General features: G+C 45.2%; 3 protein-coding genes across 3 annotated transcripts; all 3 read right to left on the reverse strand.

Annotated features, from left to right (window-relative positions):
- Nucleotides 1-301: 301 nt before the first annotated feature.
- Nucleotides 302-3259, reverse strand: M406DRAFT_75468 (uncharacterized protein; the record flags this gene model as incomplete). The annotated part of the gene is made up of 3 exons (XM_040925854.1): nucleotides 302-1905; nucleotides 1949-2048; nucleotides 2477-3259. The coding sequence occupies 3 exons, from the start codon at nucleotides 3257-3259 to the stop codon at nucleotides 302-304; spliced, it is 2487 nt and encodes an 828-aa protein (XP_040779252.1).
- A 2201-nt stretch (nucleotides 3260-5460) lies between these two features.
- M406DRAFT_232519 (kinase-like protein) lies at nucleotides 5461-6087 on the reverse strand (the record flags this gene model as incomplete). Its single annotated transcript, XM_040915907.1, has 2 exons — nucleotides 5461-5883; nucleotides 5935-6087. Coding segments are annotated over 2 exons (576 nt in total), but the record flags the coding sequence as incomplete, so codon positions are not given.
- An 8221-nt stretch (nucleotides 6088-14308) lies between these two features.
- On the reverse strand, nucleotides 14309-14577 carry M406DRAFT_224892 (uncharacterized protein; the record flags this gene model as incomplete). The annotated part of the gene is made up of 2 exons (XM_040915705.1): nucleotides 14309-14382; nucleotides 14442-14577. Coding segments are annotated over 2 exons (210 nt in total), but the record flags the coding sequence as incomplete, so codon positions are not given.

Raw genomic sequence — 14577 nt, forward strand, 5'->3', positions numbered from 1 at the left:
AAATTGTACGTTGCTATAATGTCTGTTGCTGTGAAAAGAGCAAGCTGGAAAAGAAAGTACCGGATGCTTGTGAAAGCGACGAATTGATCAAGGATATCCGTAATCTGCGCCTGGATAATACACTATGCAGGGCTGGCAAAAGTGAGAGTTCTCGGCCACCGGGCCATATGCTGGTTCGAAAGTAGTAATTCAACTAGAATAATATAATCAGGAGTATGCTCATCATTTATTCCTAAGCGCCTGCACAAGAAAGTTTCCCCTCGCTTTTTCTTCAACGCTTCTCAGAGTCCTCTTCATGCCACTATGCGCTTTCGCATATTTCATATGTGTATATAGGTCTTTCCGGTTGATATGAAATCGTAATTTCTGCGCTATTATTTATGTTTTTGTAAGCAATAACAGCTAGCCTGTACCGGCTGGATAGTCTTTTCGCTGTTAAACATGCAACAGCATGTTTTGCGCAAGTATGGTTCAGAAGACGGAAAACATTGCCCTCATTGCGACAGTCAATCTGGCACTTGTAGAAATCAACTACACGATTATTGTTCAAGCTGTTAGGAGGAACCAGCTTGCTTGTAATGAAACCGATAAGATCATGCCTCCGGTAGATAGTCGCTCTAGGCTCTGCTGAAATAGCTTGTAAGCCAAGCCTCTTCCCTGGATACACCATGATCCGGGGTTTTGCATCGGGCACAGACGAGTAGCAGTTGCAAGAGGAAGATGTGCAGTAGTCGCATTGCTTCTCTGTAGGCGCCAACAAAGTTGGATCTGGCCAATCTGAAAACTCCATTGCACAATAGTAGTCCTTCATTAGCGATGGGACTGGCTGGATCAACGACAACATATCGTCTTCTGGCAGCTCGTAAAGAGGTTTGCTCAACTCTTTGGTTTCCCATGCGAAGTAAGCATCATGAGTGACGAAAGACTGCTGGAAAGCTTTTCCTGCTATGCAGATTGCACGGGTATAATCATCGTCAAGCAGGCTATGGAACAGTCGAAGCTCCTGACTGTCCATGTTGCGGTACATTGCAGGTGAGACTTGGAAAGGGTTATGTTTATCTGAGAGGATAAAGCATAGCATGCCTTCAAAGCCTCGGCATATTCCTCGCCATATTTTGCCTAGCCGGAGATGATAGTCGTATTGGCTGACGGTAAGTCCTGAGTTTTGGATGACCTTCTCTTTGACGTTAGACCTCACTCTGTATGATCCATCTCTTGACTTCTCGATTTCAGCAGCGAAGAGATACTGATTGAGATGTGTGATAACTTTGTTATTGCGAAGCTCATCCAAGATCCTTAGGCGCTGTTCTGCGTTAGCTCCATGAGATCTTGGAAACAAGATGTTTTGGAGCTGCAGATTTCTTTTTGCGCTGACCAGATCGCAGAATTGCTTCACTGCATACCGACTTCGGACTGCCGTTGCGAGCTTTAGAAGGTGTGCATGAGGTGGCGCCATCTTGTTAAAGCTGGGGATATTGCATTGCTGATCTGCGCGCAAAAGCTCCTCAGCGGATGCTAAGTCCAGTCTCGGCCGCTTGGAGACATCTGGGTGTGTCAACACTCGTTTCAGAGACTGATGGCCGGCAAGGAAAGAGGTTGTGAAATGTGCAGAATATTGGCCGGAGAATATAGTCGGAGATGGGGTAACTGGAGTAGGAAGTGAAGCCGGCCGCGTATTTGCAGAAGGCCCTTCAGTCGACGAACGGCGAGTGTCCGAGGATTCACCGGTGGAGATGCCGTGAGACGAAGCGACGGAAGTTTCGGCAGCAGAATCAGCAGCTTGAGCCTCGTCCTGATCAGCCCCCTCTTGTGAACTAGTCTTGATGGTATCTTCATCAATCTCACTCTCGCCTTCATCGGAGATCTCCATCAAATCCAGCTGTGGCGAGCTTGGAGAAGCTGGGCCTGATGCAGACCTGTCCGATGAAAGATCCGTGCTTTCACATACAGCTGTTGGCTGCCTTTTCTTTGAACATGTCAGCTTTGTCTTGCTTATCTGTTTGTTGGCTTGCTGTGGCAGCAGTGTCCTTGAAGGCTCTAGCTGCGGGCTAGCATCGGTGGCAGCTGATACTTTCTGTTCTTTTCTGCCAAGCTTCTGGACAGCAACGTGCTCGAGTCCTTTGAGCCCGCATTGGGAACAGACTAAAGTGGGTGAAAGAATAGGATCGTCTGGCAGCCCGAAGTTGATCGAGATCGCAAAGCATGAAGTTAGGTTCAGAACTGCATGGTATTAGCCTGGCGCAGTAATCACCATGTCGCCAGAGCCAGCGAGAATGAGCTCAAAGTTGATGCCTATCCTTGCGAGTGTTTCTGGGGAGACAAGTAGATTGAGATGTCGCATCCATTGGCTGCACCGGGGTGACTTGGTGATTAAGGGATAAAGACTTTCAATAAACCTTTCGAAGCTTGCATTGGAATGTATGTCGATGAGAACTCAAAGCTTGAATCCGAGGAGAGTCACATTGCAGGACCGCACAGCTCCGTCCTCGTAGTGAAAAGCTGTCCCTGAATTCTTCTCGCCAGCGTGCCAATAAGGCGTAGTGATGCTAGGAATGTTGCCAAGTTCAAGAAGTTTTCCAGGGCTGAGCAGGGTATCGAAATCGGGTGCAAGAGGGGACCCAACGTAATAAACGACAGGCCTTCTTGGCGGGGAAGCAATGACAGTCTCGAAGACTTTGTCATACTTGTGCGGAGGCGTTTGCGGAAGGTCCGAGAAGTCTGGAAATCTAAACTTTGCGTTCCACGATAGAGAAAGGATCGAAACACCCTTTGCCGAGGCGGAAGAATGTTGAACAGCACGAGTTGAACTTGCGTGAGGATCCACAAGCCTTTTCGAAATACTGGCTAGATCACAAGACCCGAGGCCTGAAATGCGAACCTTGCCAGAGAAGTCGGTACCATACTGCGTGAGGCTCGCTACTAGTTTGTATCCCATCTCGGCGACAGAGAGCACAGAGCTGCTGCTGAAATTTGCGGTCGACGGCGCCATCGTTCCGCCTGGCTCATGCCTTTCGTCCTCTGCGGAGTCAGGTCTGGGCTCGGAACGCCTCGACCCCGGCGGTGAGACAGCTGGAATGGTGTAGGCGGCGCAGTCTTCCCTCAGCTGATGTACGCTTTTGGACAAATTATCGAGGCAGCTTATGATCGTATCCAAGCGCGAAGTAGGCTCACGAGGAAGCGTTGTTGCTTGTTGCTGCAGCTGACCGAGGATCTCCCTGATTCTCTGTTCCAGTAGCTCAAATCTCTTGCTGACCTCCATGGTGTGTCGTGCATTAAGTGTACAGTATGATGAAGCTCTGGGGAGCCGCCCGAGGGGGGGGGGGGCAGAGTCTGACAGAAAGGCTCCGTTATTCTGAAGAAGAGAAAGACAGGACCGATCCTGGCCAGGTGGCTGAGCTTATATTTACCGACATCCAGGTCACGAAACGCCCGTTGTCAGGTCCAACACCGATAATCCCAGACATGCTCACATAACCCAGGGTTAGGGTTGTAGAGGGGAGAGACTCGTCCCTTGACACATGTGGGAAGAACCCAGTTACCGTTCCGTATTGCCCGAGCCGATACTTGACCCCTTGTGCGCTTAAGGATCCTCGGATTACTGCAGAGCTTATTACAGGATCAATTGTGATGATGAGATTTTAGATGTGTTATCAGCGGGCACAGCCCCGCAGTTTTCTGTACCCGGAAGCTGGCCTAGGGATAGTAAAGTACCCCAAGCCTGTCATTCATGTAAACATTAGCAATGAGGTTCTTTTTTGGTTGGGCACAGGAGGTGTTCACTTTCCCCTCTCTCTTTTCTCTTCTCTCTTTTCTCTTCTCTTTGCTACATTAGCAGTGAAGCACGAAGCTTACGGGTGTCCAACCTCTGCCCGGCTTCCTTTCCATGCGTCCCACCGAACAGAATTCTAGCCATAGTCAGTCGCTCAGGAGAGAGAAGGCTACTTATTACGAAGTCCAATACCAGCTTCTCTCCATCTGTGCCAATAGCTCCGATGGTGCACAAGCCCCCCTAGGATTGGCCAGGAAGGCACGCAAGCATAACAAGGAGCTTAGAAGAGACTAAAATGCAATCGTTAGTGGAAACTGCGTCCGCGAGCAGGCGGCATTGCTCTTGAGGAAGTCGCGGTATGCGAGGAAGATGGGGACCACGTTGAGAGGGATCTCTGGGTCCTGTGGGAAGCAGGGGGGCCCAGTGTAGCTGTCCATCTTGACGAGAACGACAAAAGGCTATTGCTTGCGAGGATCCTCGATACCTGCAAACCAAGCAATATCATAGATATTGCCCATAGCGCCGTTCACCAAGCCAGCTTCCACCCACACATTGTCTGTCAGCATAACGCGAGCACCGACACATAGCAGCAGAGAGCTGTGCAGGTTTCCAGCATCGCGAGAAGGGACAGAGTGGGCCTATGAACTCGCATTTACATTAGGACACACAAATGCTGGCACCTTGAGACAGAATGCCTCGAAGATCTATAAGTGAACAGGTCGACAGTTCTACTATATTGCTCATAGGACTATTTGGTTTCAGATTTTGGAACACCTTGCAACAAGCCACAGCCGAGCAGGAATGTCTTTTTGAGAATCGAGGTATTAGGGGATACTCAGTCAAAATGTGTTTATATATTGTAAACAAGATCTTCTTCCCTCATAGCTTGCTTACCCCATGAATACTTTCCCTCCTCTTGACTTCACCTGCTTTACCAGCTGGTCTACCAAATCTGTTTTCAAGCGGAAGAAAGCTATAATTCTGTAAGCATCGGCAAAGGTTACATAGCTTCCCTGAACTCCTTTGCCACGCATAATTATTCTGTTTATCTTCCCGAGACTCTTGTCAATATCTCTCCAAGGAAGATTTCGCTCGCTTCTGCATATTTGACAGATGTGAGTTACATTCACCCGCCCTGGCCGTGCCATGTACAGTACGGTGTTGGTGCCGGATCTTAGGATCCAGTAGGATGCAGTTGCTGCTAGCTGCTTGTTGACATTCTGTGGCTGTGTAGCCTGGGTCGGTGGGCTGGTATGGTCGGGGATCTCGGTAGGGACCAGCCTGTTGGAGATCTCGGTCGGCGGGGCTGTATGCCCAGAGGGCTCAGCATGGTCGCTAGGAGAAGCAAAGATCTCGGTCGTGTGAAGAAGCGGCCTGTAAGGAGACGTTAGCAAGCCAGCGCGCAAATCACGACTCGAAACCTAAACTGAAGCCGCAACGTACCAGTCTGGTGGGCTTGGAGCGTCTTGAGACCGGTACTGCTTAGGCGTTGGGAACTGTTCAGTGGGGGTTTGGGAAGCATCCCGGTTGTTCAGAAAGGAGTCTTCGAGAAGAATCTGATCAGCAGGAGGGCGATCATCCGGCAAGATTCGAAGCAGAGACTTGACAAAGTTGTAGTAGTCTATGTTCATAGCGTAGTCGAGTCTCTGTATGAGCCGTTCGGTCCAGCATGGCTTCTTCTTGATACCCTTTGGGTAATCGGGCAGCCCCAGAACGAGCTCCAGAGCAATCACTCCGAGAGACCACAGGTCGACCTTGTTAGTGTAGCAGGCCTCGGAGAGAACTTCAGGAGCTAGGTAGAGGGCTGTGCCACAATTTGTCTTGAGTTGTTGAGACCGTGCAACTGCTAGACCGAAATCAGTTATTTTGATATGTATCGGATTGCGCTGAGGTACCAGGATGTTGGCTGGTTTTAGATCACGATGCGTGATACGATTGGAGTGAAGATAATCCAGACCGAAGAGCATTTCAGTCGCGAGCTCTCGTGTATCATCTAGTGTGAATGGCGATTGTGCATGTAATATCTCCAGGTTGAGGCCGTGAACGAGTTCCATAACTATCATAGTATTGTCTTGATCCATCGAGATAAACTCGATAAACTTCACAATGTTGCGCTTTATAAAATATTAGTATGGGTAATAAGCAATATTAATATGGGAGCATACATGAGAGAGGCTTTGCAGAATCGCTGGTTCTCGCAAGCTCTGTTTTCCAAGCTTGTGGATCTCCTTGACTGCAAATGTAGCTCCGGTATAGGAGTGAACTGCCCGATATACCGTTCCGAAAGCGCCGTTGCCGATCTTGGCTTGAAATACATAAGGATGCCGAGCTCCCTGAGCTGCGGTCAGAACTGTAGAAGACGGCGGGATAGATGCTAGATTCAGAGTGCCGAGACTTGGGAGAGCGCGGCTGAGTCGTGAAAAGAACTGCTCCAGATACTGCAAGTGATCGTTGCTATGATCAGCAAGCTCGAGGATAACAACGTCATCAGGGAGGAAGACTGTCGTCGTATCATTTGGCAGGAGGGCTCGCTGAGTTTTGATTTTGATTTTGCCATACCGCTCAGAGCTCATGTTGATACCGTAGGTTGAAAGGTTCTTTAGTATAATACTCTTGATGACAGGATTGAACTGTACTGTGAAGAACCGTTTGCTAGCTGTATTGATGTACACATCACAGGTTGCTGTATCACGACCAAAGACAAAGCCAAGCCGTTCGTCTTTCATGCTGTGGTCGACAGTAAAGCGTAAAAAGGCTTTATCGACTTCTTCCGGAGCAGGTGTACCCCCATGCGTAGGCGTTGTTGCCTGACTGGCAAAATCATCGGAGAGAAATGTTGGGTTTCCCCACACACGAAAGCGCTCATTATGGGAATGATGTACGAAGTCGCCAGTGGAAGTTACTGTGAAAAGAATCTTAGCTTTCTCGTCCATGCTGGATTCTTGCGGCAGGAGAAAGAGAAGCAGACCAAGGAGCGGGGAATGGCTTGTCTTCGCAAGGGTGGTTGCAATGATTGCGATGCAGTCTCTTATACGCTCCGGACTTATGGGGGGGACCATACGGGCCGCTTTTCACCGCCACTGTGATGTTCAGAATACGGACCATCTACTTAATACATTGTTAAATTACAGGGTAGCCAGGTTATCTTAAGCGCTTCGTGATTCATCACGTCTCCGCACTATCAGATCACTAGGTGTTATGACCCATCCAACATGCAGGTCACGAGAACAGATCACAGGCAAGCAGGGACCAGGTGTCATGACTCAACATCAGGCAACCAACAAGGATTACGTAATCCAGGGTTAGGGTTACGAGTTCCACCAGGCAGGGATGGACCGCGAGGACCGCAAGCGGTCCTGTTGATGCAACCTTGGACCGCAACTATCGCCGTTGACTCTTACGGTTCATACTGAAGAGCTGGATATATAAGAACACGTTCCTTGCCATTAGATAGATTCAGTACATAGCTCTTCAGTTGTTAATCTAAGTCTTCAGTCTTACATACTGAGTAGCCCCAAAAGCAGTGAATACTTGTATCGCTTACTAGAACTTATACAGTTCCATATTCAAGAACTTAATACTTTGATATCACTCTTGTTAGCATAAATCTCTTTGTATACTTTGGAATCTTCGGATTGCTGCAGTGCTCATTACATTTTGACAACTCTTGTTCAAGAATGGTTCAGTATTACCCTTTGAATAATATGGAATACGATAGCTTTTCCAGGAATCCCTTCGTTCTCGCGCGCTTCTACTCAGGAAGAACTAATTAATCAGGTATATCAGCTTATCCAGCATATTCAGAACCTGCGCGAACAATAGCAGGCTTAGAGCGCTACCATCGCTAACTAATAAGCTCAGCTAGCTTAACAAGCTCAGCAGATGCAGTTTATCTCTGCAATTATGTTATGACCCATCCAACATGCAGGTCACGAAACAGATCACGAGCAACAAGGACCAGGTGTCAAGAACCCAACGTTCTGACAAAGCATTGATTACATAACCTAGGAAGGAGACAGGGATGGATCACTAGGAGCACCAGGAGCGCGGCTCACTAGGCTCACCCGGATCACCGCGGTGATCCGCAAGACGCTGCCAGACAGTGATCCATACTGAAGAGCTGGATATATAAGAACACGGTCATTACCATTAGAAGAATTCAGTACATAGCTCTTCAGTTGTAAATCTAAGTATTCAGTCTTCATATACTGAGTAGCCCCAAAGGCAGTGAATACTTGCATCGCTTATTAGGACTTGTACAGTTCCGTATTCAAGAACTTAACACTTTAATACTGCTCTTGTTAGCATAAATCCCTTCGTATACTTAGGAATCTTCGGATTGCTGCAGTACTCATTACATTTTTACAATTCTTGTTCAAGAACGGTTCAGTATTACCCCTTGAGCAATACGGAATACGATAGCTCCTCCAGGAACTCCTTCGTCCTCGCGCGCTCCTACTTAGGAAGAACTGGTTAACCAGATGTATCAGCTTACCCAGCGTATCCAGAATCTGCGCGAACAACAGCAGGCTTAAAGCGCTACCATTGCCAACCAGCAGGCCCAGCTAGCCCAACAGGCTCAGCAGGCCCAGCTAGCCCAATAAGCTCAGCAGGCGCAGTCCACCTCTGCAGTTACCAGTAGTGCTAGAAAGGCATACAAGATGGATAAGCCCGCTATATACAACAGCAACCAGAAGACGCTACATGGGTTCCTTACCCACTGCAGAGCATACTTTTTGCATCATACAACCCAGTTCATCATGGAATCTGAGAAAGTTATTCTAGCAGGAACTCATCTCGAAAAGGATGCTCTCATCTGATACGAACCTTCTCTGCGCAACCACTTGGAGCATTAGAACGATTCCAGCGTATGTACCCAGAGTACCAAGGATATATTCGATTCTTTTGAAAGCTTCGAGAAAGCTCTCAAAGAGATCTTTGGTAATCCCAACGAAGAACGTATTACAGCTTAGCAGCTTATGAACCTCAGACAGACTAAGTTGGCTTCTGCCTATACAGTTAGATTTAAGCAACTCTCAGCACAACTTCCGTAGGAAGATAAGAATCTCATGGAATACTATTACAAGGAACTCAAGAATAACATTAAAGATGAAATCTCCAAGCAGGATTAGCTGGAGAACTTTGTAACATTCTCCAATCAAGCTATCTGCATCAACAACTGTTTATACGAACGATGGATGAAGAAGTCTAAGAAGGAAGGAAGCTAGACTTGGAGGTTTTCAGCTAATACGGGCAAGAAATTCCAAAACAAGAATAGCAGTTGATATAGCAGTATAGCTCAGAGCAGCACTATGCATGCTAATTCCATGGAACTCAATACAGCTAATAAGCAGTATAGCAAGAAAAACAGTATTACTTGCTATAACTGCAATAAACAAGAATACATTGCATGCAACTGCTATCAATCCCAGAAGAACAAGTAGCAACTAATCCAGAAAGGATGCTAGGTAAATGTTGCTCGACGATAGGAATCTAATCAACTGAGCAAAAACACTCTCTCGGAGCAAGTATTGGATTCTGTTAATTACGGAAGTCTCAGCTGAACATTCTGCTATAACAACAACTGCTTAATACACCTCTCGAATAAGGAAGATTCAGAATAGTTCCCTTAGAAACCTAGATGCCGCAGACAAATAGTAACAGCAGGACGAGGGTGCACGCCCAGCACTCCTACAAGTAGCAACTCGAACTGTTCTAACATCATGAAACAGAGCATTCAAGCGTTGAAAGAAGAGCTTAGCAACGATACCCTTCAACATTCCTCATTGCCTACGCCAAGCACTATAACCAGGGATATAGATAAGGAATAATACCCTCTTAGCTACTGATACAAATATCTAGGCAATACAGAGAACGCTTCTCAAGCAATAGAAGGGTTAAGCCAGAGCAAACAACCTAGCAGCCCGCAGAAGCTCCCCGCAAACAACATGCCCAACAAACCTACAGGAAGATTTCCCTTCAGTATTGGGTGGAACAAGGAAACAACATGGATTGAATATCTCGTTTATAGGATAGGACTAAAGGAGCTCTTCACCTGCATTCCCTTGCAAAACATCAAAGCACGAGAAGATAAGAACTCTTGGATCAGCTCACTTCACAACCTACACCACGAATTAGCTTAGATCTCCTGCACCTATCATAGCTGCAGAATGCATTTCTCGGACAAAGTGCAGCACGAATAGTTCCCCATCAGAGAACCAGAGCAAATCCTTCAGGCTGTTGAAGAATAGGAACTCCGCTTCAGAGAGGTTCTCAACAAACAACACTACAATGCATACATCGAGCTACCGGATGATTGCTCTATACAATGTGTAAACAAGAAGATAAAATGATAGCAGTACAAAATGATACTCTGTACGATTCACATTAATAACAAAGTTCGCAACTAGCATCAACAGAAGAAAGACTAGGAATAATAACGATACGAGCAAAAACAAGCTAAGAAGCTCGCTCAAGAAGCAGCGAAGCAGGCTTAGAAGAATAAGCAGTTCTCAACAAACCTAAAAGAACAGGATCGCCTGTAAAGGAACTGCAGACGATCAGATTAGAACGGTTTCTATATAGAGCTTTCAAGATAGATTACGCTTACATCAAGTTCGATATATACATTCAAAGATACAAGTACAGCATACTATTGAACAGTAGCGCTCAGAGAAACTTCATATTCCCATACATTGTTAATCAGGCACAACTACAATGGAGATGGAAGAGATGCCCATATACTCTCAGCACTATAGAAAAACAATCTGTTGCATACAACCAAGGAGTAATCAATAAGGAAACTAATTATCTATCTGTTTTGATCCAAGAATGCGCAACCAGAGCTTCTTTTGATATCACGAATACAGCATAACATAAGCTGATTATAGAGCTTCCATAGCTCAAAGAACACAATCCTCGAATCGATTGAGCTACTGGCCAGATCTCATAGGAACAAGCTGTATCCAGAGAGATAGTTACAATCAATAGCGCAGGATCGAAGCTAGTGGTTGAAGAATACTCAGGAAAAGAAGCTTCACACAACTTCACACATACCTCCAAGTCAGCAGGGCTAGCAGTTCAAGGAGAAGGACCTAGTGACAGGCGAACCCAAACAGTGCTAGGGCGCTAACAGGTTAGCAAAACAACGAAAGCGAGATTCTCAGCAAGTCGGTCCGCCCCGAAGCAATAAGGAAAGGCTTCAGAAAGTGGATTGTGGATTCACACGGGAAAAACCTCGAAACCAGGCCCTCGAGCGCTCGGTCCGGCCCGGAGCGGACGCTCAAGGCCCTCGAAAACGCCATCAGAAAAGAAGCACGCTCAACGGTACCTACTGTTCCTCCAGATAGCAGAAACAGCACAAGAACCAGAATCAACACTCGCGAACATACCACGAGAATACCACAAGTTCAAGAAACTATTCCAGAAAGAATTGGATACAGAATTGCCAGAACACAGCCCATACAACTACGAGATCCTGCTACAAGAAGGGAAACAGCTCAAATTCTTCCCTATCTACGGACTAGACAAGGTACAGCTAGAGGCACTTCGGGAGTATCTCAACGAGAACCTTAAGAAAGGATACATACGATCATCGCAATCACCAGCAGAATATCCTATCCTGTTTATACCCAAGAAAAACAGCAAGCTCAGGCTATGTATTGATTACAAGCAACTCAACGATATTACAATCAAGAACCGATATCCGTTGCTACTCATCAAGGAATTACGAGATAGATTGCAAGAAGCACAATAGTTTACAGTTCTAAACCTAAAAGGAGCTTACAACCTGATCAGAGTAAAGAAAGGAGAAGAATGGAAAACTGCCTTCAGAATGCGCTATGAACACTACGAATATTTGATCATGCTCTTCAGCTTAACAAACGCTTCAGCTTCATTCCAGGAGATAATCAATCACGTTCTATGCAAGCATCTGAATCAGTTCGTCATCGCATACCTCGATAATATTCTTATTTACTCTCGAACACTTGAAGAACACAAGGAACATGTGGAAACAGTGCTGCAGACGCTCCAAGACGCAAAACTCCTTGTAAAACCCGCAAAGAATCACTTTTACAAACAAAAGATCAACTACCTCGGATTCACAATCAAGCTAGAATGCATTAAGCTACAGAAAAACAAGGTAAAAGCTATCAGGAATTAGCCAGTTCCCAGGAATGTTAGGGATGTTAGATCTTTCCTCGGATACATCAACTTCTACAAGCAGTTCATTAAGAACTACAGCTGGATCGCACATTCCCTTACAAATCTCACCAAAAAGAAGCAGCTCTTCGAGTGAAACCCCAAGGCGCAAGAAGCTTTCAATGAGATTATCAGGCATATTACCTCAGAGCCAATTCTGTATGAAGCAGACCCTTATAAACCCTTTGAAGTTGAGATCAATGCATCAGAATATGCACTCGGAGAACAACTTAGCTAGCAAAACAACCAAGAACGTCTAAGGATTATAAGCAACTTCTCAAAGAAGTTGAATAATCCGGAAATTAACTATGGAATCCCTAATCAGGAACTCATAGCAATAGTAAAAGCTTTCGAGAAATAGCAATACTACCTTATTAGCATACAATACCCGATTATAATTTACTCGGATTATAAGAATCTAACTACATTTATAATAACTAAGATTTTGAATAAGCAATAAGTCAGATGAATAGAATTCCTCTTACAGTTCAATTTCAAGATTGTATACTGCAAAGGCTTAGAAAACGAACAAGCAAACGCTCTCAGCAGAAGATCAGACCATCGAGATGCAGATTCTTCGAATATACAGAACATCTTCGCTCAAAACGAGTCAGAGAATCTCATCAACATACATAGAGAACTGAATGCTGCTCTCAGGATCAAACCCTCGGAAAAGGATCCAGAATCAATAACTCCAAACGAACAAGATAACTACATCAAGAATATACACAGTACACTAGCATACAAGCATCAGAAAGTCAGAGCAATCTATGAATGCATCAAAAAATACTGGAATCTACCAGATCTTAGAAAAAGAATTGAAAGCATTCTATAACAATGCAACAGCTGCAAGAAGAATAAGGCAGAAAAATACAAGCCTTATAGACTACTGCACTCCTTACCAATATCTACAACTATTTAGCAATTCATTAGTCTAGACTTTATTATTAAGCTATCTCTCTTATAAGAACTCTTAATTAAGATGCAATATAATAGCATTTTAGTAGTGGTTTGCAGACTGAGTAAGTATGCTTACTTTCTTCCCTACAAGGAAAGCAGTATAGCAGAAGAACTTGCATATGCATTCCTTAGAACGATCATCGCTAACCATAGCATGCTAGAAGAAGTAATCTCCAATAGAGATAGAAAGTTCAACTCGAAATTTTGAACTTTACTCATAAAACAGCTTGGAATACATTACAGAATATCTATAGCATTCCACTTGCAAACAGATGAATAGACAGAAAGAATGAATCAGATTATCAAACAGTATTTTCAATACTATATTAACCAGAAATAGGACAACTGGATTAATCTATTGCTCCTCGTACAATTCGCTTATAATAGCGCAGATATAAGCATAACGAAGAAGTTATTATTCTTCGTACTCTATAGATACAACCCAACAGCTTACTACGAAGTACTGCTAGGAGCAGATGCAGAAGCTGCGGATAAAAGAGTTAAGAAGATTAAGAAAATTCAAGAGGAACTTCAATTAGAATTATAATTCGTTCAAGAACGAATAATGCGATATGCAAACTCCAAAAGGATTAAGAAACTAATCCTACAGGAGGAAGATAAGGCCTATCTACTTCGAAAAAACATCAAAACAATCAGATTCAGCGATAAACTCAACTACAAAAAGTTGGAACTATTCAAAATCTTGCAACAGATTTCTCCGATCAACTACGAATTAGCATTATCTCATGGAATGAGGATACACCCAGTTTTCCACATCTTACTGCTAGAACCAGCAGCACAGGAAATACTAACAGATAACACAGCAGAAGTGGAAAACAATAAACCAGAGTATGAGATAGAAAAGATTCTCAAGCACAGAAGCACAGACAATACAAGGGAATATCTCATCAAATAAAAAGGTTACCCAGCAAGCGAAAATTCATGGGAACCACGGAAGAACGTTGAAAACGCTCAGGAAAAGGTAGCTGAATATTGGAAAAAGAAAGCCAGCACCTAAGACAACCGCTCCAGCCCGAAGAGGAGCTCAGAGCCCACCATCTCACCCAAAAATCCAGAATAATCCACAACAGCCCTACTAGGATTAATAGAGTTCCAGTCAAAACCATCAAACAAGAGATCCTCAGCTAAAATACTCTCAGCCGATACTGCTTCACAAACCGATGCAGCAAGGTTGCATTCCTCCTTCTTACAACGTTCCCGCTCATCCAGCTTATCAAGGAACTCGAGACCCGCATTCACCATTTGAGCGCCCCGAGAGGCAAGAGATCTACGCTGGGTGCGCAGGCGAGCAAGACGGGCAGCGGACTCCGAGATCTTCGCGCGCGCCTCGTCAAGAACTTCCAACGCTCGACGATAAGCTCTCTCCAACTCTGCCTCCGCCTCCCGCTCCTTCGATTCCAGCCTCTTATCTTCTGCTATAATACGCGAAACTAAGAAAAGAAGAAGGGCATCAGCGAAGGGGTTAGAAAAGGAGAAAAAGGGGACTTACAAGCAGAAACAGGAATCCCACAGCCATTACAAGAACGAGCACAACGGATACACTGAGAACAACGCTTTGCATCATCCATCATCTTGCATACCAGGCCCCGGAAAGCGCAAGCGGTGCAAAGCATAATCTCAAAACC

This window comes from Cryphonectria parasitica (assembly GCF_011745365.1).
Source record: "Cryphonectria parasitica EP155 unplaced genomic scaffold M406scaffold_2, whole genome shotgun sequence".
NCBI lineage: Eukaryota > Fungi > Ascomycota > Sordariomycetes > Diaporthales > Cryphonectriaceae > Cryphonectria > Cryphonectria parasitica.